The sequence below is a fragment of the Bos mutus genome, chromosome 12, assembly GCF_027580195.1.
Source record: "Bos mutus isolate GX-2022 chromosome 12, NWIPB_WYAK_1.1, whole genome shotgun sequence".
Lineage (NCBI taxonomy): Eukaryota > Metazoa > Chordata > Mammalia > Artiodactyla > Bovidae > Bos > Bos mutus.
In genome coordinates, this window is record NC_091628.1 from 36,282,007 (window position 1) to 36,304,433 (window position 22,427).

General features: G+C 44.0%; 1 protein-coding gene across 1 annotated transcript in view; it reads right to left on the reverse strand.

The window, feature by feature from the left end:
- Positions 1 to 22,427, reverse strand: part of PARP4 (poly(ADP-ribose) polymerase family member 4) — a 77,103-nt gene that overhangs the window by 33,849 nt on the left and 20,827 nt on the right. The window contains 11 exon segments of the mRNA XM_070380564.1: positions 3,255 to 3,392; positions 7,883 to 7,961; positions 8,113 to 8,159; positions 9,744 to 9,908; positions 11,960 to 12,046; positions 12,761 to 12,892; positions 15,032 to 15,156; positions 16,233 to 16,389; positions 16,577 to 16,760; positions 19,058 to 19,153; positions 21,686 to 21,823. Coding sequence (XP_070236665.1) covers positions 3,255 to 3,392; positions 7,883 to 7,961; positions 8,113 to 8,159; positions 9,744 to 9,908; positions 11,960 to 12,046; positions 12,761 to 12,892; positions 15,032 to 15,156; positions 16,233 to 16,389; positions 16,577 to 16,760; positions 19,058 to 19,153; positions 21,686 to 21,823 — 1,348 coding nt within the window.

The following is a 22,427-nucleotide window of genomic DNA, read 5'->3' on the forward strand; positions in this document are numbered from 1 at the left end:
CATGGGAATGTGCCACTTGTCAATGGGAATGGCTGGCAAAAAAAAAAAAAAATCCTCTAAGCCTCCAGAAGGGAGATACACCCCACACTAATGTACATAGGAGTGTGCACTTCATCAGGAGCATAGCAAGTGTACAACAACCCACGTCACAGGCAAGATGAATGAAAAGGTACTAATTCTTGCTACTTACAGGGTTCAGCAACTTACCCTGCCCCTTTAAACCACAATCAGCTGTTGCACTTCAAAGACCCTTGAGTTTGTACACACCTAGTGAAGGCAATGGCACCCCACTCCAATGGTACTCTTGCTTGGAAAATCCCATGGATGGAGAAGTCTGGTAGGCTGCAGCCCATGGGGTCTCTAAGAGTTGGACATGACTGAGCGACTTCACTTTCACGCATTGGAGAAGGAAATGGCAACCCACTGCAGTGTTCTTGCCTGGAGAATCCCAGGGGCAGGGGAGCTTGGTGGGCTGACGTCTATGGGGTCGCACAGAGTCGGACATGACCAAACTGACTTAGCAGCAGCAGCAGCAGTATCTCACAAAACCCTCTAAGGTACAAACAAGATACACATGTACCTAGGATTTGCAACATCTGGCATAAATGTGTAATTTTTATTGGAAAAGATTTACTTGTAAAATCTGAAAACTTTATAATCAGGCAAAATACTACTATAAAAACAAAAATAATAAGATTTATTCAAAAATGAGATGGCCTATAGGAGATCAAACAAAAAGCAGAATGTCAGAGCTGGGGTTCCCAACGTGAACCTCATAAACCCCTGAGAGGTTCAGAACTAATACAGAATTAATATCTGAACATTGCTGTGATATCAAAAGTGTCTTCAGGATGAATAAATAATGAATATGTCCCAATCTCTGGCACTGTGGTGTGTGATGACTGAAATGCACACACTGACCTTTTATCTTATAACCAACCAACACTCAAAATAGAACTACTATTACTTTCCATGAAAACTTTCCTCCAGATTCACTGGACACGATTTACATACAGCATTGTGTAAGTTCAAGATTTACAGTGCAACCATTTAGCACACAGTACTGTGAAATGACTACCACAATAAGGTTAGCTAGCAAGAACATCTAAGATTTAGCCTCTTAGCAACCTTCAGATACACAACACAGTATGCCTAACTACAATCATCATCCTACATATTTGATCCCCAGAAATTATTTGTTTTATACCTAGACCTTAGTATCCTCGTACCAACACCACCTTGTTTCTACTCCCCCACCCTTGAGCCCTGGTAACCACCACCATTCTACCCTCTGTTTCTGTGAGCCCAGCTTTTTCTAGACACCACATGTAAATGAGATTATACAGTATTTGTTTTTTTCTGTCTGACTTGTTTCACTTAGCATGATACTCTCAAGGTCTATCTGTATTGTTGCAAACGGCAAGATTTCCTTATTTTTTATGGTTGAGTAATATTCTACTGTATGTGTAGGTAACATATATTACATATGTGTTGCACATGTTACACATATGTGTATATATTTAATTTTCTTTATCCATTCATCCATCAAAGGACACTTGGGTTGTTTCCATGTCTTATTATAAATAATGCAGCAATGAACACTGGGGTGTGAGTATTTGAGACAGCAATTTCATTTCCTTTGAAATATACCAAGATATGGGATTGCAGGGTTATACAGTAGTTCTATTTTGCAATATTTATTTACTATTTATTCTTGACTGTGCTGGATCTTGGTTGCTGCACACGGCTTTCTCTGGCTGTGGTGAGCAGGCTCTTCCCTCTAGTTGTGGTGCTCGGGCTTCTCATTGCAGAGATGGGAGCAAGGGCTCCAGGGCATTTGGGCATCAGGAGTCGCGGCTCCCAGGCTCTAGAGCACAGGTTCAGTATTTGTGGAGCGTGAGTTTAGCTGCTCTGCAGCATGTGGGATCTTCCCCGACCAGGAATCAAACCTGTGTCTCCTGCACTGGCAGGTAGATTCTTAACCACTGGACCATCAGGGAAGTCCTAGTAGTTCTATTTTTTGAGGATCCTTCACACTGTTCCCCATAGTGGCTACACTGGATTACATTCCCATAAATAATGTCTGAGCGTTCCCTTTCTTCCACTTCTTTATCAATACTTGTCTTTTTGAAAACAGTCGTTCTAATGGGTGTGAAGTGATACCACAGGTCTTCATTTGCATTTCCTCGATGATTAGTGATGCTGAACATCTTTTCATGAACCTGTTGCCCATTTGTTTGGGGTACATGCAAAGGATGTCTTATTTGACCATCTTGCTGATGTTGCTCTCAATTTTTATTTTAATTAGAAGAGATTATAACAGCCACATAATATGGTCTAACAGCCGTAAATAATTTTCTATCTTTTTACAGTATCAATGTTTTAAAAGCTGTAAAAAGTATACAGACTAACCAATGTAATATATGAAGGCACATTTTCTTTTTGTTAGGGATTAAGGTAAAAAAAAAAAGTTAGGGCTTCCCTGGTGACTCAGACAATAAAGAATCTGCCTTTATCCAGAGACCTGAGTTTGATCCCTGGGTCAGGAAGATTCCCTGGAGAAGGGAATGGCAACCCACTCCAGTATTCTTACCTGGAGAATCTCATGGACAGAGGACCCTGGCTGGCTACAGTCCAAGGGGTCGTAAAGAGTCAGACACAACTGAGCAAAGAACACTATTAAGGTAAAAATTGCTTCCCAGGTGGTGCAGTGGTAAGGAATCTGCCTGCTAATGCAGGAGACACAAGAGACTTGGGTTCGATCCCTAGTTTGGGAAGATCCCCTGAGGAAGAAAATGGCAGCCAGCTCCAGTACTCTTGCCTGGAAAATCCCATGGATGGAGGAGCCTGGTGGGCTATGGTCCATAGGGTCGCAAAAGAGTCAGACCCAACTTAGCTACTAAACAACAACAAAGGTAAAAATGACAATTTTTATGGGAAATATGCCACATGGGGGCTTTGCTTGAAACCACAAAAATTTTTCATTCTTGATGTCGTTAAGTATTTTTGGGTTGTGCCTCTCACATGCAGGGATCCCAACCAAGGACTGAACCTGAAACCTCTGCTGTGGAAACACTAGACTGCCAAGGAATCTCCTCTATCACGAATATTTTTCATTGTAAAGTCCTGGGGTGGTGAGAGCTCTTTATGTAACGCTAGCTTTTCAAGACTATCAATCATTTCCAAATTTAAATGATCTATCCTAAAATACTTTTTCAACAGTATCTCCTACTTCTAAGTAAGAATGAGTATACCTCGCTTTCTTTTTCTGGATGCTTTTCAACCCACATTCTTGGGAGATACACATCAACCAAACCGATGAGGAGAGAAAATCCATTGCTGTCTAAGGAGCTGCCTTCCACAGTACTAATCACAGCTTTGCAGTCTGTTCTCTGCAAACAAACAACCGTGAGAACAAAGTAAATAAGTGAATTACACCATACTATCAAGTAGCAAATCCATGCATGATTTACATAACTCTATTAAAAATCAACAATGTGTCAACAGATCCCCAAATTGTGAACTGTAGGTTTTACAAGTGTGACCAAGATCACGTTTTTTTTTTTTAAAACAAGAATAAAATTCATTTATTATTTTTTTAATACAAATTTATTTATTTTAATTGGAGGCTAATTACTTTACAATATTGTATTGGTTTTGCCATACATCAACATGAATCCGCCATGGGTGTACATGTGTTCCCCATCCTGAACCCTCTTCCCACCTCCCTCCCCATACCATCCCTCTGGGTCATCCCAGTGTACCAGCCCCGAGCATCCTGTATCCTGCATCGAACTTCGACTGGCGATTCGTTTCACATATGATATTATACATGTTTCAATGCCATTCTCCCAAATCATCCCACCCTCACCCTCTCCCAGAGTCCAAAAGACTGTTCTATACATCTGTGTCTCTTTTGCTGTCTCGCATACAGGGTTATAGTTACCGTCTTTCTAAATTCCATATATATGCATTAGTATACTGTATTGGTGATTTTCTTTCTGGCTTACTTCACTCTGTATAATAGGCTCCAGGTTCATCCACCTCATTAGAACTGATTCAAATGTATTCTTTTAATGGCTGAGTAATACTCCATTGTGTATATGTACCATAGCTTTCCTATCCATTCACCAGATCATGTTTTTATCCTCTTGGTTCTAAGGTACATGTGCTCAGTCGCTCAGCTATGGTCAACTCTTGGCAACCCCATGGACTGTAGCCCACCAGGCTTCTCTATCCATGGAATTTTCCAGGCAAGAATACTGGAGTGGATTGCCATTTCCTTCTCCATCTACAGTGGATACACACAAGCAAACTCAACCCCCTGGAGACAGTCTCAGACCCTGGACCCAAAGGTGACTGGTCTGTGTATCCCGTTATCTGGATGCAGAAGATAATTACAACACAGAATAGTAAAACAGAAAATCCAACAAGAATTTTAGAATTATGCCTTTATTGTAAAATAGTATTTTTATAAGTATAAAATACCTTCTGAAAATACAGAGGGGAGGCTTTAAGTGACAAAGGCGGCATGGTATATTTCTGGGCCTGCCCTCTGTAGTAAAACTCTCCAGCTCCTCCTCTCAGGAGGTCGTGCCCATTTTTCTGCCCTTGAATGTGCTGTGGCCAAGGGGACACTGGCAGATGGAATGCAGGCAGGGGCTTGTGCTGTGTTTGTGGAACGGGCTGCCCTCCTCTGCTGTGCTGAGCTCTGAGCTAACCTATGGCAGGTGAGAGACCAGGGCCAGCACCCTGGCTGACACCAGGCCGTCAGCCACCTGTCCCAGCCCATCCTGTCCCCAGCAACAGGAGGAAAGCTTGAGAAACAACAAATGCTTATTGTTTTAATCCACAAAATGTTGGGATTGTTACACAGCAAAAGCTCTGATGCCAAGGGGTTCTTTGTTAAGAATGTATTATTTACATGTGTTTAACTTTATTCCCTTGCTTCCCAGGTGGTGTAGTGGTAAAGAAGGTTCCTGCTAATGCAGGAGATGCAAGTGACACAGCTTCAATCTCTGGGTCAGGAAAATCCCCTGGAGAAGGGAATGGCAGCCCACTTCAGTATTCTTGCCTGGAGAATCCCATGGACAGAAGAGCCTAACAGGCTACAGTCCATGGGGTCACAAAGAGTCAGACACGACTGAGCACACAGACAACTCTATTTCCTAGCAAGATCCCAAAACTCCCTACAATAAAAAGGGCATAAAGACATTGAAAATGGGAACAAAGATAAAAGCAGAGAAGATGCCAGCAAATTTCAATAAGAAGATGGAGAACTGACAGAGCTGTGTTAAGTGATTCAGCCAGAGGAGAGGAAGCCACTGCCCGAGCCCCATGGCGGGGCAGCCATGAGCTGTGGGCTCAGGGCCTGCAGCTCCCTGGGAAGGACCCCTCGGAGGCACCGGAGAGCAGATCATGCCCTGAGCTGTTAGCCCAGGTCCCCTCCCTGCCCTTGGTAGCAAGCAGCTGGCACCTGTTTTCTCACTAATGGAAATTGAGGATTTATTACTTAGAGAAATTTAACCAAGTAGAGTCCAGACTCGGGAGTCCTAAGTATAACGAAGCATAGACACAGAGGGCAGTGAAGTGAAGGCTGGCATCCCCAGTCATACCTGTGAACACCCTGGAGGTACTCTGCACAACCCCGCAAGGGTAAAAACACACAAGAGACTCACCCCGACACCAGCCGACCAGCTGCCACCAGCCTCGAGCCCCCGGGACCCGGGGCCCACTTGCCCCACTTACCACACTGCATGTAACTGACTTCTGAGGACAAACATAGAGAGAGGCCACTCAGATGCTGGAGGAAAAGCCTTTAACATGAAAATGGAGGCCAACTGAGCAAAAAGCCAGAAAAAAAGAGAATACTTACAGAACAGAAAAGAGCTCTTGCCAAAAAAAAGAGAGAGAGAATGAAAATTTAAATAAAATGGCTGGAACTTACAACTGAGAAAATCACCCAGAAAGCAGGATGAAAGGACAAGGAAATGGACAACAGGAGAGAAAATGTAAGAAAACAAGGGGCTCAATTCAGGGACGTCTCACTAAGAGCCACTGAGAGGTGAAGGGGAGACGGACACTTGTGCATTAAAATATAAGAAGATCCCCCAGAACTAAAGGCCAGGAATTACATATATGATGAATGAATGTCAGGTTCTGATGAACTTTCAGAACATCAGGGATAAAGAGAAGACATGAAATTCTTTCAGGGCTCAAAAACAAAACAACTGCCTATCAAGAACAGGGGATAAAAAGGTTTAATCTCTCGAAAGTAATGCTGGGGGCGGGATGACAATTTTTTCAAGGTTCTGAGTGGGATCACCTACCCATGCAGAAGCACGCAGAAGAGGATGTTTTCAGACGTTCGGGTTATAAGGGAGACTGTGCTGTCAGGTGTTGGGAACTAAAGAGGAAAAGCCTCGTGGACAGCAGCCCCAGGGGAGCAGGCAGGGTCAGGGAAGAGGAGTTGCTGACTCACTGAGACAGCGAAAACAGCCCCAGAGGGGCTTTACATGACAGGTTAGAACAAATGAGAAGAAACAGTACTAGAAGACGAAGAAAATGGCAATTTTTCCCCCCAAGAAATATAAAGAAGTAAAAAGAAAAAAAGCCATCATAATACATTTCTTGGCTCAGTGTAATTATCATTTATGTACTCATAATAACTTAAACATTTACTATTGATTTAACCAGGTTTCCCAGATGGCACAGCTGTAAAGAATCTGCCTGCCAAGCAGGAGACATGGGTTTGATCCCTGGGTCAGGAAGATCCCCTGGAGGAGAAAAGGGCAACCCACTCCAGATTCTTGCCTGGAGAATCCCATGGACAGAGGAGCCTGGAGCGCTACAGTCTACAAGGTTGCAAAGAGTTGGACAGGACTTAGTGACTAAATAATAGCAGCAAATTGATTTAACCAAAAACCATACTATAACTCTTGGAATAAGTGGGTTAGAAACATGTGCACTGAGGTGAGAGGAGGGCAAGTGGGTTACATCTTCATCTGCCATAACAGAAAGAGAATAGATACCTCTGGCAGCCTTAAGAAAGACTAGATGGAGAAAGATCCTCCAGCAAGAAGGAATGGAGACCAGAGAAGACAAGCAGATAGACATTGGAGAGCTTTTTTAAAATCAACAACCACAAAACAAGAACCTATAAACTTAACGAGAGGTGAATGATAGATTCTTATATAGTCACAATGGATAGTTGCTTATAAAAAGCTGTATCTCAGAATAATTTGAATACTTGCAAAAATATTTACAATACAAAGTAGAGTGAAAAAAACAAATGTAAAAATTTATATTCAATATAATGGCCATAAGAGCTTCCTGGGTGGTACTAGTGGTAAAGAACCTGCCTGTTAATACTGGAGACCTAAGAGATGCAGGGTCTCGATCCCTGGGTCAGAAAGACCCCCTGGAAGAGGGCATGGTAACCCACTCTAGTACTCTTGCCTGGAGAATCCCATGGACAGACAAGGCCTGGTGGGCTATAGTCTATAGGGTCGCAAAGAGCTGGACACGACTGAAGAGACTTAACATGTGCACATACATAATGGCCATAACATAAACAAACAGAAGCACACATGGAAAAAAAAAAAGATAACTTCTGGAACAGATGTTTGCTCTTCTGAAACAAGAACAAGCAGTAAAAAATTTAATTAAATCTTTGGAAGCCACCAGAAAAGAGCTAAACCATGTAGTCAGTCTCTGTCCCTAGACGGTGGTGTGGGGAGGGGTGAGGCAGGACCAGCTGCTGCTCCTGATTATAAGCTGATGTAATTTGGTGTAATTTAACTTAAACCACATGCATGTATTGCTTTGGAAAACTAACGTTAAAATACGAGTTCTTAAGAAGTGAAAGCAAAGACCTACTAACCTTTTTTCTCAGGTCGTGTGTGTCACTGGAGATGAATTCAATCATGTGCGGCATCTCGATAGACATGCTCAGAGAAAAGCTACCGAAGTGAACAGAGAGGTGGCTCAATCCAACATCCCAATTACTGACCAACTACATGCAGCTCTTCTGTGTAAGTTTTAATGATAACTTAAGCTATAAAATGAATGTTCACTGAATGATTGACAGGTTTTTGTATTTTAGGTACTAACCTTTGCTTTGTTCCTATTTCCTTTATACAAATCTTCTCCACTGTATCCTGTGAAAAGAAAAATACATATGCACAACTAAGTATCTGCTCAGTTTCACCACAAGAATCCACACACACACACAAGTACACAATTTATACAGATGCACACAAAGCAAGGAGTCTGAACACTGTATGGAAAGCAGCAACAGCAGCTTTGGTGGTGTCTCTGGCGACGGAATTAAGGATGGTTTAAAGTTTCCTCTTTGGCTTATTGGCGTTCTTTATGCTTATCAAAATTCTTCATAATGAGCAGGCAGTACCAACATAAACTTTAAAGAGACTGAACAGAATAAAAACAGGATGTCATTGAGCATATCTGTGTTTATTCTCTTCATCTCACAGACGTTCAGTTCAGTTCAGTCACTCAGTCGTGTCCGACTCTTGGCGACCCCATGAATCACAGCACGCCAGGCCTCCCTGTCCATCACCAACTCCTGGAGTTCACCCAAACTCATGTCCATCGAGTCGGTGATGCCATCCAGCCATCTCATCCTCTGTCGTCCCCTTCTTCTCCTCCCCCCAATCCCTCCCAGCATCAGAGTCTTTTCCAGTGAGTCAACTCTTCACATAAGGTGGCCAAAGTATTGGAGTTTCAGCCTCAGCATCAGTCCTTCCCAATGAACACCCAGGACTGATCTCCTTTAGGATGGACTGGTTGGATCTCCTTGCAGTCCAAGGGACTCTCAAGAGTCTTCTCCAACACCACAGTTCAAAAGCATCAATTCCTCAGTGCTCAGCTCTCTTCACAGTCCAACTCTCACATCCATACATGACCACAGGAAAAACCATAGCCTTGACTAGACGGACCTTTGTTGGCAAAGTAATGTCTCTGCTTTTCAATATGTTATCTAGGTTGGTCATAACTTTCCTTCCAAGGAGTAAGCGTCTTTTAATTTCATGGCTGCAATCACCATCTGCAGTGATTTTGGAGCCCAGAAAAATACAGTCTGACACTGTTTCCACTGTTTCCCCGTCTATTTCCCATGAAGTGATGGGACCAGATGCCATGATCTTTGTTTTCTGCATGTTGAGCTTGACGCCAACTTTTTCATTCTCCTCTTGCACTTTCATCAAGAGGCTTTTTAGTTCCTCTTCACTTTCTGCCATAAGGGTGGTGTCATCTGCATATCTGAGGTTATTGATATTTCTCCCGGCAATCTTGATTCCAGCTTGTGCTTCTTCCAGCCCAGTGTTTCTCATGATGTACTCTGCATATAAGTTAAATAAGCAGGTTGACAATATACAGCCTTGACGTACTCCTTTTCCTATTTGGAACCAGTCTGTTGTTCCATGTCCAGTTCTAACTGGTGCTTCCTGACCTGCATATAGGTTTCTCAAGAGGCAGGTCAGGTGGTCTGGTATTCCCATCTCTTTCAGAATTTTCCACAGTTTATTGTGATCCACACAGTCAAAGGCTTTGGTATAGTCAATAAAGCAGACGTTACATGTGTCTAAATCCCTAAATGTCACTACAATTGTGTCTAAATCCCTAAATGTCACTACAATTGACTCTATGGCCCAAAGGTTAGGTTATTTAGATGCTGTTTCTTCCCTCTGCATAAATCACAACAAAGCTGCTGTCGCCAAACAGACCTGAAGGTTCTCCCTCAGAGCCCTGTCCTGCTGCCAGGGCGCCACCGTGGCCGGCAGGAAGAAGACCGCGCAGGCACCCTGGATGCTCAGCTCCGTGATGTAGGTGATTTTGACCAGGACTTTGGCCTTTGGGGGTAAGTTCCCGACGCTGACGGTGAAGATGTCCTGAAATGGAAGTACATGACTTAGCCTGTGTCTCAGAAGCATCTCTATCCTTTGGGCGATCCCCTCCTGTTACATAAATGGTCTGATCACAACTTGCCTGCTTCCTCCTCAGAGAAGGGGACGTGGCCTCCAGACCAGCACTGGTTGTGCGGAAGAAGAACCCAGGGCCCTTCCCCAGCGGTCTGGGATCCGAGCAGCTGCACCCAGTGGCCTCTGCTCCAGTGGAGACTACCCCCTCCCCACCCCCGCTGCAACTCTATGGCCTCTCTGTGGCCGCAGGGCTCTGCCCAGGATGCCTGCCCGCCCCTCCCTGGAGACCACCCCCTCAACCCCAAGGCCTCTCTGAGGACACAGTATACCAGGAGACTCCTCCTGGCTATAGAGCTGGAGCCTGTCACACCAAGCTTGGCCCTCATTTAACTCTTTTCTAGAAAATTCATCATCTTACTTTTCAGAATAATTGCTTTGCTTTCTTTTAGTGAGTATTGCCAATCACTGTGTAAGGAAACAACTTCATGCCTAGTGAGGTCAGAAAGAGACTGGATCACTTCCTCTGAACCCATGTTGGGTGCCTCCTGACATGGCCAAGCCTGTGCTCTGTTTCACTCAACAGTGCTGCTGTGAAAACTCAGTGTGCTTAGACTAGGGGTGTATGATATCACGATTAATGTGGATTTGAGGAGTCAATTGTTGTTATCTTTGACATCAAGGTGGGAATAAACAATGAAGACAGGATTATCACACGGCAGCAGCGCTCAGCCTCAAGGGAAGGGTATGGAGGCCAGGGCTTCCTGGAGAGGCACCACTGGAGGTGTATGGTGGCACTGCCGATACAGGGTCTGGATGGGTGCCAGCTGTCACCCATGTGGTGTCACCCAGGTCCCCTACAGAATCCTAACTTGTCCCAAACCTGAAGGAAGGCCGAGCTGCCAGGCAGCCAGGTGAACTGAATTTCAGCTTGATCCCTCAGAGGAAGAGGGGACCCATGGTTAGGGCACCTGGGCCTCCTGACACAGGGGTCTAACTCCTGCAGGCCTTCTCCACAGAGGCTGGGCACTGTTTCCAGCCTTGCTTTTGGCACTCAAATTTTCTCTTTGTTTTCCCATTAACTTTTTATCTAACCTCTCTTGTTACTTCACCACTTAAACACTGGGATTCCAAGCTGGGCCTCCACCTGCATAAAGAGCACTAGGGGCCTGTGTGAGCACCATGCCCCTATAGGGACCCCAGGGGACCCAGCACTTGAGCACAGGGGTAGTGAGCTCCCTGTGGAATAATCACCTCTTCTTGTTAATCCCCATTCTGCAGATTTATCCCTTAAATCTATTGTAATTTTAATAACTGATTGCTCCAAACATCACATTTTGACAGTATTCTGGCGATGAGTCCTCCTCAGAGGTGTGTCTGAAGCTTGTGGCTGTCTTTACAAACGACTGATGTGTCTATGCTGGAGAGGCTGCATGCGGCCCAGCACCTGCCTGAGGCATACTTAAAACATCTTACAGTTAAGGCAAGAAGAGCGTGGACGCGGCCCTGTGGCTCCTCCTCCCAGATCTCCACATCTGACCCTGTGAAGACCTAACCCTAACCGTGGAACCAGTCCAAGCCCTGCAGATGCGCCTTCCTGAGATACAACTTGTGAAAACTGGATAAACTGCTAAGTTAGCTTAGTTCAAGGGGAAATGTAAATATCTTACGCTTCTACGGGAAGATGGAAATTATGTGCCCACATGGTTTCTTTCCGTTGTCACGTCTGGGGAATGCAGTTCCCAAGGACAGAAATGGCTCTTAGGATCCGCTGGGTGACCCTGGCCATTTCCTCCTTTATCTAAACAAGTCATATGGGTCTCACTAGCCCAACCTCCCTTCCCAACCACATGAAACTCCAGAGCCTAAACCAGTAAAAATGATTCCACTTTCTAGTGAAAATTAGAATTTCATATGCTAAATTTCTAGTGAAAATTAGAATTTCATATTCTAAATCAATTTCCACCTATTCTCCCCTTTCTAGCAAGCACACGGAACTGACTTGGATGAACATCAAGTCTTACAGGTGTGTCCTGATCCATCAGGTAGGCGCCATGACCTTGACTGATCGCCACTCGGTACTCTCGCTGGGCCACTTCCTTCTCTTTAATCTGAAAAAGACAGTTGTACCAGTCACGATATGAACAGTGACTTCAGACTTTAATAAGGAAAACTTCATCAACATTTATTAAAACCCAGGCAAAAACAGAAAACTAAGCATCTAAGATGAATGAAAATTTACATACAGTGATCATAAAAATGTACTTATCTAATAAGAATTTGAATCAGAAAAGGCCAATTGAAGAGGATGCTCTTTAAAAGCTGGGACGAAAATATTTGAGAGTTGACAGTGAAAAGGAAGTTTGGAGCTTTACTCTGAATAAATAAAAAATTAAGTTCGTCTTAAATTTGATAAAATGTGAGTTACTATTGCAACTGTGGACTCTTAGAATAAACAAAGAATTAATCAATTTATACTTCTTCTGGACATATTTTTCTTCACTTCAGTTGGCTTTTATAGCAGGGTACAAAGGATCAGTATTTTTGCAAAAATACATAAAGGGCTTCACCAATTTTCCAATGTGTCTCTCAAACTTTTGATACTGAAATCACTGTTTGTTGAAGTGTTTGGACAAGGAATCTGGACAGGCAGGGACAGAGGCTAGCTAACCAGGGAGGGACGCCAGATGTCTGAGTGGAGGCTGGCTGTACAAGGGCCTGACTCTTCCAGGAACATCCTGTTTTATGACCAGGCTGCCACTCAGCCCGAAACTAAGGGACTTAGGATGGCCCATCCCCACAGAACAGCCGGGGTTCTCCCTTACCTCTCCCACCACGTGCTTCCCATTGATGAAAGCCTCGAAACCACATACAGCTGCCTTGTCGTCCAAGGGAAAAACATATTTTGCCTCAATGGGCACATGACTTTGGTTTGTGTATGTTTGAAAAACAATGACCTGAAGAAGAAAAACCCATATATTTGATGAAACTGCATTAATGATGTTTGCAGGAACAGCTATTAATGGAAACTGCTGTGCATGTAAGGCCCAGAGGTCAAGACCACATCCAAGTCACTGCCTTTGATGACGCACAGGCACCAAAAGAAAGAAATTTTAAGTAAAGATGATGGAGGATTTTTACTAGGACTTACAACAGAAACCAATACTCTGTACACATTTTTGACATCTTAATCTTCCTCCTTCAAATGCAATTAGTGTTTTAGTTCAGTTTAGTTGTTAAACTGAAAACATTAAGCTCACTCTGAGAAGTCCAGAGTGGGCCACGTATAGCCAAGTTCCCTGCTGCCGGCCTGTGTGGACACTCAAGTCAAACAACAGGCCAGCTATCCAGAAATGAGAGGAAGGTTCACAGCTGCACCACGAGATATGTGTGGGGCAAACTTCTCCACGGAAAAGACTCATCAAACAGTGTCTAATCCACAGTGACACACGGAGGACACAGGCCGCTCCTGCAACACTTGTGTGCACCGGGACTATCACGTTCACTATGCGCAACAGGCACCACCGATGGGCAGCCCAGCATTACTGTCTCATCTACACCTAAGGAAACCACTGTGGAATGGCCACCACCGACGGGCAGCCCAGCATTACCGTCTCATCTACATCCAAGGAAACCATTGGAGAATGGCCACCACCGACGGGCAGCCCAGCGTTACCGTCTCAGCTGCACCTGAGGAAACTACGCAGAACAGCCACCACCGATGGGCAGCCCAGCATTGCTGTCTCATCTACACCTGAGGAAACCACCACATGATCAGGCTGGAGAAGGATGAGCACGAACTCCTAACTGGGCTCTCAAACCCCAGGGCTCCTCTGCAGTCAACACCAGTCCCCCCACAACTCAATCCATCCCAGACTATCCAGTTGGAATGACGAGTTCAGACTGGTCTTTATCATATTGTTCAGTGCCTCCTCGTTCAAACAACAGTACAAGTGCTCACCCTGTGCAGTCTGGGAAGAACTGACGTGCAGATGAAGCTTGAGTCACAGGAAGTGGCAGTCATGTGCTCACAGCTTCTACACGGCCCCACAGAGAGGAGCGCCTGTAGTGCCCTGCCTGGAGCCCACACCTGGGTCCTTCCCATAGCCGGACATGGTGCCCCCAGAGGCTTCAGGGCTGTGGGGGTGGGTCAGCACTGGCAGGGGTGGAGGTCAGACATACCCACTCGGTGTCAGCCTCAGGGGTGGCAGGCAGGCTCTTCCCCGCCCCACCCCCGCCTTCCCCAGTCAGGTGCTCACTAAAGACCAGCCCCACTTCCCTCTGAAGGACCACAGCCAGTCTCTCTGGCCAGCCTGCCTCCCTCCCCTGCAGGCCTCGCTCCAGCCCGCATCCCTGCACGGTGTGCTCCTGGACAGACCTGTGTCTCCTAACTGGTCATCCTCTGACTGTCCTCAACTTGGGGAGGAGGGCAGGGGCTGGAGTGATCCCGTGAGAACACAGCTCTGACACGTCACTGCAAATGTCTTCCAAAGGCTTCCCGCTCACACCGTGTGTCTGTCTGTGCCTGACAAGAGTGCCTGCCGCCTCCTCATGCACTTCCAACCATGGCCCCCTCACGCTGCTCCTCCGGGCCCCCCACCCCCCATGCTGATCCTCAGTGTCCCTTCCACCCTGCTCCTTGGTGCCCCCACTGCTCCTCCGTGCTCCCCCCACCCCTCTTCACCCTGGTCCTTGGTGCACCCCATGTTAGGTGCACTCCTGCCTCAGGGCCTTTGCACATGCCCTTCCACCACCTGGAATGGGCACCTCAGATGTCCCTTCTCAGGAGGCCTTGTTGGCCACCATGTTCACCAGTCCATCCCCTCCTACCTGCCCTGGTTTTCTCTCCAGAAGGCCCATGTTACATATTTGATCTATTTCCCGAGTGCACTGCCTGGTCCTGCTCTACCAGGCAGGCTTTCCTTAGCCTGCTCCTTGCGGTTCACCTAGAGCTTAGGACGGCCCCAGGCACACACTGGGTGCTCAATGAACAAATTTTAGAAATGTACGTGTTTAGTTCACACAACTGTAATCCAATTCTTGTGTATGATTTATATTCATTTAGTTTAAGCATCACAAAACCACAAAGAACATACCTGGGCTACAAAGTCTATTATTTTCCCCTTGATGTGAACGTCCTCCAGAGGAACTGAATTCCCAGAGGCATCCTGGAGGCCGGCCTTGATGTCGGGGAAAGGCGTGCTGCCTGGAAGCTGGTGAACTGCAAGTCAGAAACATTCATATCAGCTTTGAAAGCCTTCCCTCCACTGTCTGTTTCTGTCAATTTGACCTTTATTCCTTCCCCTTCCCTTCAAACGTTACATTTTAGGGTAAGTGGACAAATAGCATTTTATGATTCTCAGTCACCATTTCTGAAAAGTTAACCCACATGAAATGGGGTGAGGGAAGCATTCCCAACGGGCATGCTGCCTTTTTAAAGTCTGCTAACTACGCGGCATCATCTCGCAAATTCAGAGTTTAAACATACACAAGCACACACAGGTCTTCAGAACACCTATTAAGTGTATCTCAAGTATGAATCTGGGTTTCTGCACTCCCTGCTCAGTCAGCATTGTCACTGTGCCACAGAACTGCAGCAACAGAAGGTCTCTCAGACTTCAGTCCCAGGAAGCCCATGTCCCCATGAGTCACGTGGGGAAGGTGCCGGACTGGGCTAGAGAGGCAGATACACTCTTAGGAGATACACACTTAGTGACTCCCAGCAGAAAACAGGGGTTATGTTCTACATGAAGCCATATATTTCTGATAAAAAATAATTTGATCACAGTTTAAAATGCTGATGTGTTTTTAAATGCTATCAATTAATATTATACTAGTTTGAATTTACAATTTTCTGAGAAGCGGTCACCTTCTGCTGATACACAAGCTGCACATGGTGACTTTGCAGCCCCTTCACGTAATGCAGGTGTTGATCTCATTCCCACAGGGGAGAAGCTGAGCCCAGAAAGGTTATGAGGTTTGTCTGAGGTTGCACAGCCTGGTAACTGGCAAGCTACTCAACTCTAAGGCTTCGTTTTCTACACTACGACACCTGGACTTGGATCGGGGGGGGTGGTAGCTCAGCCTCAGCGCGTTAATGAAGTAACAGGGGGCTCTGACATCATCCGATCTCTCAATCACCCCAGGTTTTGTTTTTACAAAATAAAAAAGGAAATGAAGCATTTATGTAAGAAATCAGAGATATAGTTACCAGACATGAATATAAATTTCACTGAAAATACAATGTTTAAGTTCTATAAACATCATAGAGAACAGCAGTCAAAAAAGCCATCTTACCTTCAACTGCTGAAAAATTTGAAAACTCAGGTCTGTCTTCCTCTAGTTCCGTATTGTCACAAGGATGAAAGTCCTTTATTTCATCTCCAGGTACAGAAAATTTAACAAGATATTTCATTTTAACCTGATTGGTTTTGTATACAACAAATTCATCATCCTAGAGAAAACAGAAGTTTAATAATAAAGGAAAAGAAACTTTATTGGCAAATGTTTTCATAAAAGCAGAATTTCATGTTTGTTAATTTAGAAACTGTTGAATTCAGACAGTAGCTATACAGTAATTATTTAAACTTAAACATATTTGATAAAAACAAGAGCCTGTTTGTCTGCCTCGATAGAAATACCTCAAAGTCCGAGCTGACCATATCCGTTCCCCGCACCCCGTGGACGCTGTCGTACTCGGGTGGTGCCTCCGTCAGGGAGAAGTCTCGCTTGTGCAGGTCCATGCACCTGCCGAGTGTGACATCACAGACAACCAGGAGTCGGGCGCCATCTGTCTGTCCAGGGTGCGAGTACTTGATGCTTGTACTGCATGTCACAGGAAGTAAGCACATATGTGTTTTACTTTACAGTTGCATGGCAACACTATTTTATACATGTAGGAAAACTAGAATCCAAACGACTTTGCTAGTAGAATATTTCAAATTTTACTGTTATTGAAATATCTCTGAAGATTCCATTTAGAACTCTATTTACTTATTTAAAATTTTTATGTAAAACACACATTTATTGCTCCTCTGCTGTGCTAGGCAGCTCTTTATCAGCTACTAAAATATAGAGACTGAGGAAAGAGAAGGAAGAAGCCCACCTGATAAGAAGAAAAAGTGGATTAATTCCTGGCACTGAAGTTCAGAAAGAACATGAAATGCCATGTAAGAACTGGTCAAGGGACAAACAATGCTGCACCCTCATGAAGCCTTCTGGATCCAAGTGGAAAAACAAAATGTCAAGTGATGCCCAAATGAGCAATTCCATTTAACTTTCTTAGGAACCAACAGCTTTAATAAAATAACTTTTGTGTCAAGAATTCAGGCTGGGCACCTTGGGGGGCACTGTTGAGGACACACCTCTAAAACTTGCACTTCTGTTTGTGCTAATGGGTGCTCCATATTTATAAACACAGGACCCTGACTACCCCACCCTCCTCCTGCTCATCTATTCCCCTTCCCCTCGCCCCCCTCTCCTCCCTCCTCGCTCCTCACCATCAGCAACTGTTTCTCTGGCTTGTCTGCGAACCAGCTCTCAACCCATTGCAGTCTGGTCTGCTTGCACTTCCTCACCAAAACCCCACTGTCCATATCCACTGAGGACTTTAATTTGGTTAAATTCAACTGACTGCCAGTTTGTCTTTTGAAAAATATTTTAACATATAAAAGTGCTTACTTGGAAATACTTTGTACAGAGGAAAGCATTTATTCTATAAATATTCAGTCTCAAGAATAATAATAAGACAGCTATCGTAGCTGCCACCAGCTCAGGAAAAAGAGCATCATTATTTTGTCTTTCTTTCTCGGAGTCAGCACATAGGCACATGCCCCTCGGTAATAATGTTATGTGGAGAGAGTCACTCTGTGATCTGGTTCTAAGGCTCATCCATTTGACACGTGCAGGTGGAGGGCACCTGGTTAACCCACCCACGCACACACACACATGGAAACGTTGGACCACACCAGCACAACACCACCCCACTGTCCAATCCCCACTTGTCTACGTATACCAGTATTTATTAGGGTGGTGATTCTCAGCCCAGATTGTGTGTTAAAGTCATACACGGAGCAGAGAAACTACTGGGAGCCCAATCTCAGCCCCCGAGACCCTGACTGAGCTGATCTGAGTGAACTCTGCACCAACACTGTCTGAAAGCTCGAGGGTGATTCCACGTGCAGCCAGGATGGGGTGCGCTGACTCCCAACCGCCAAGTCACATCAGCACAGCTGCTCTTCAGCTCCATGAGATGATGGGACCCTTTTCCAGGAGGGGAGACTCACCAACACCTAAAGGTGTTGAAGTGTCTTTTGATACAACAGGTGTGAAATGGTCTCATTCTGGTTTGATTTGCACGTTCTTGATCACTAATCTTTTCAAGTGTGTCCATACATGTTTCCTCTTCATATCTTTTGCCCTTTGCTTACTGGGTATTCCTCCTCTCATTGATTTGGGGGGACTCCTTAAATTCCTGGATAATCATCCTCTGTCCTGGGCCTGAACCTGTCATTTTCTTAGTTTTGTGACCTGAATGCAAGTTACTTAAACTCCATAAACGTGTTTCATCTTCATAAAATGATTCCCAATACCACTGTGAGGTTATCAAACAACATACTTGAAGCACTAAACCTGGTGCTTAGTAAGTTCAATATGCTGTGGCTGAAATGAAGACAGACTCAGATATTATTCCAGGCCCTGTCTGTGAGCGAGGTCATGTGCTGCAGAAGTCAGGACCGCTGGCTCTGGAGAAGACAAGGTTCTGTGTGGCTTTCGGCAAGTCACCCCCACTGTCCCACAGTGTTCTCATCTGTGATCGGGGTGGGAGTCACAAGGCCTGACCTCAGAGGTTTGCTGTGAGACTGAGTGAGTAAATACAGGTAAAAGCTCTTAGGATAGTAAAATCACTAAGATGATTTCAAATATAATTTTCCCAAATATCCACCATAAGACAGGCTTCTACAATATACTGAGAAAACTGGCTGTTTTAATTATCTGTTCTTGGTGAGAAATCCTCACCAAGCAAAGACAGGTGAAAACTTGGTGAAAACTCGCAGCAAGTATTGGTCATGTCTCCTTGGTGACGGGTGTATATGATGTAATTAAAAAGATAAGGTACTGACCTGATTGAATCGCTGAAATATATCCCACTCCCAAGATTTCCAATGTCTGTTCTCTTCATGCCACGATCTTCAACTACTTTGGGTAAAAGCAACCCACTGGAAAAGAACATTATAGTGATTTACTAGAAAAAAGGAATCTTTCATTATAGCCTCACAATTCTGGCCAAGAAAGAAGCTATTTAAGCACTTCTGTGAAACAAGCCAGACACAGACAAACACTACAAGACTTATGTGGAATCTGAAAAAGTCGAACTCATAAACCTAGAGAGTACAGTTGTGGTTTCCAGGGGCTGGGGGTGGGGGAAGCTACAGGGGGTGGTGCTAGTCAAAAATCATGAACTTCCAGTTACAAGACGAAAACACTCTGGGGATGCAATGCCTACAGTGGTGACTGTTTGTGATGATACTGTACACCGGAAGTCTGCTAAGATAGTATTAGACCTTCTGTACTCACCACAAGAAAAAGAAAAGGTAAGCCTGCGAGGTGACGGATATGCTAATTAACGGATATGCTAATTAACTTGATCATGGAGATCTTTTCATAATAAATACATATATTAAACCATCACGTTGTACAACTTTAAGAAGTCACGTTGTACAACCTAAAGATATACAATTTTTATTTGTCAATCATAACTCAACAAACCTGGAAAAAATATACCAACTGAAAGTCAATAAATAAATAATTAGCATGAAGTGAAAAGAAAAATATATTTCAAAGTAACCTCAGAGTAGGAATTCCAGGTGCCATTGAAATGGACCCAGCCAAGGCTATTTCTCATCACCATCTGGACTGGTTGGCCAGCTAGCCATTGCCCACCCTCAGGCTGGGCCCATGAAGGGCTCACCAGAACAGCCATGAGGCCAAGGCTGACTGTGCTCCCATTGCAGATTCTTGCTTTCTAGAACTCTCTGCAATCAAACAAACTAGATTATCTCTGGGAAGGTGGTAAAAGAGAGACTCCTGCCTTTTATTACATCTGGTTTATGTTCCATGTTATGAAATAGAATTAATTTTGTAAAATGGCTTTTGGGATGTACTTAAAATAATCTTTCTTACTCAAAGATTGTTTTTACTGCTTCATTTTATTTTAAATTTTCAAATCTTCAATCCACATGGAGTTTGTGTGAGGAATGAAGTAAGGATCCAACTTTATATTTTTTTCCAGACAGTTAACCATTTATATCCATATATGGTACTGAAGAAAATAAACTTTCCCATAGAGATAAAAGCTAACTTTATCATATATTAAATCCCCTATGTTTTTGCATTTATTTGTGGATTTTTATTTTGTTGCCTCATCTATTTCTCACCTCACTGTTTTACCCAGTAAAGCTTTATGTTTTTAACATCTGACTGGTTAATCCTCTCTGGTTATCCTTCTTTTTCAGAATTACCCTGATAAATTCAAATTAAAAAAAAATATGGGCTATAGAATCAGCTTTTCTTTTCTTAAAAAAAAATCTTGTTAGTAGGTTTATTTACTTATTTATTTACGGCTGTGCTGGGTCTTCGTTGCTGCTCGTGGGCTTTCTCTAGTTGCAGCGAGCATGGGCTTCTCTCTAGTCGTGGTGCACGGGCTTCTTACTGTGGTGGCTTCTCTTGTTGCGGAGCATGGGCTTTGGCGTGGACAGGTTTCAGTAGTTGCAGTGTCTGGGCTCTAGAGCACAGGCTCAATAGCTGTGGTGCATGGGGTTAGTGGCTCCGCACCATCTGGAATCCTTCCAGATCAGGGACTGAACCCGTGTCTCCTGTACTAGCAGGCAGATTCTTTACCACTGAACCACCAGGGAAGTCAATTGTTAGTATTGTTAGTATTCTTATTGTGATAGCACAAAATGCATAGGTCAATTCAAGGAAAACCTGTATCTTTCTAATCAGCTTGCCTTTGGGTTCTTCTGAAGCAGTTAAAGCTTTTTCCAGGTGGAGCCTGCATGTTTGTAAGTCTTTGGTAGGGGATTTAACTCTTGCCTGGAAAATCCCATGGATGGAGGAGCCTGGTAGGCTGCAGTCCATGGGGTTGCTAAGAGTCGGACATGACTGAGCGACTTCATTTTTACTTTTCACTTTCATGCACTGGAGAAGGAAATGGCAACCCACTCCAGTGTTCTTGCCTGGAGAATCCCAGAGACAGGGAGCCTGGTGGGCTGCTGTCTATCGGGTTGCACAGAGTCAGACACGACTGAAGTGACTTAGCAGCAGCAGCAGCAGGGGATTTAACTAAGATCTAGACTTAACTATGCTTTCCCTTGCTCCTTGTGACTTCAGTTTCAACTCCAATATTAAGTGTTATTCAAAGCTAACAGAAATTAGAGCTATGTTTTGAATAGATAATTCGTGGCATCTGGGAGCTCTAATTTCTAGACTATCTTTGAGTTAGATACACAGAGAAGACTCAGGACATAGAGAATCCCCTTTCCTCAAGAAGCAATTCATTTCCATGCACTGCACTTTAAAATATATAATAATTAACATATGACTTAAATTACACACTTAACTATAAAGTGTTCAGTTTTCTCTGCAATTCAATAAGCTGGCTGACTTCAATGGAATAGATCCACGTACTACAGCAAAAAAAGTCTAACTGTGAGCTGAAAGTCTGGAAAATAGAGATGGTGTGCTCTTACCGGGACAGGATTCCCATGAAGCTCTGCACAGGAGACCCATGCAGCAAGTGCCTGACATTGCCAAGGTGGCCCTGGAACTCTGTGGTTTCACTCACTCTGCCAACTCTAAATATCTGCAAGATGTCCACTGGACCCTTACTGTAGAATTAGAAGAGATTACATAATTGAAAGCACAATAAAAAATTGTTAGCAGCAGCAGAAAACCCAAAACTGCCCAAATGTCCATTATTAGAGAACTGATTCAATGAATCACAATGCAACATTTCTTGGAAATACTATGCAGCCATTAAAAAATACTCTCTTAAAAATAAGTAAGGATGTGAAACAAAACTTATAGTAAGATGTAAGTGTTATAAGTAGGCTATAAAACATCATACAAAATATCCCGTATTTTATCAAACATATACAGAATATACAAATTGAATATGTTCCTTCGTTCAACATTCATGCATTCATTTAACAAACATACTCTGTGCTAAGTACTCTACCAGCAACAGAAATAAGAAAACACGGTCTCAGCCTTGCCAAGCTGACACCCTGACGAGACAAGGTCAAGAAAGTAATAAACAGCTGACCTTCTGTGCTGCTTAGCAGTCCAGCCAGGTTCAGAGAGAGATCCAAAACATGTTTCTTCACCTTAAAATCTTAATTTGAGTGGATTTTCCCATGCAATACCCTTCAGCACTTAAACACTGCATTTGTGAACAAACAAAACATCTCAATCTTTAGAATTTAATTCTGT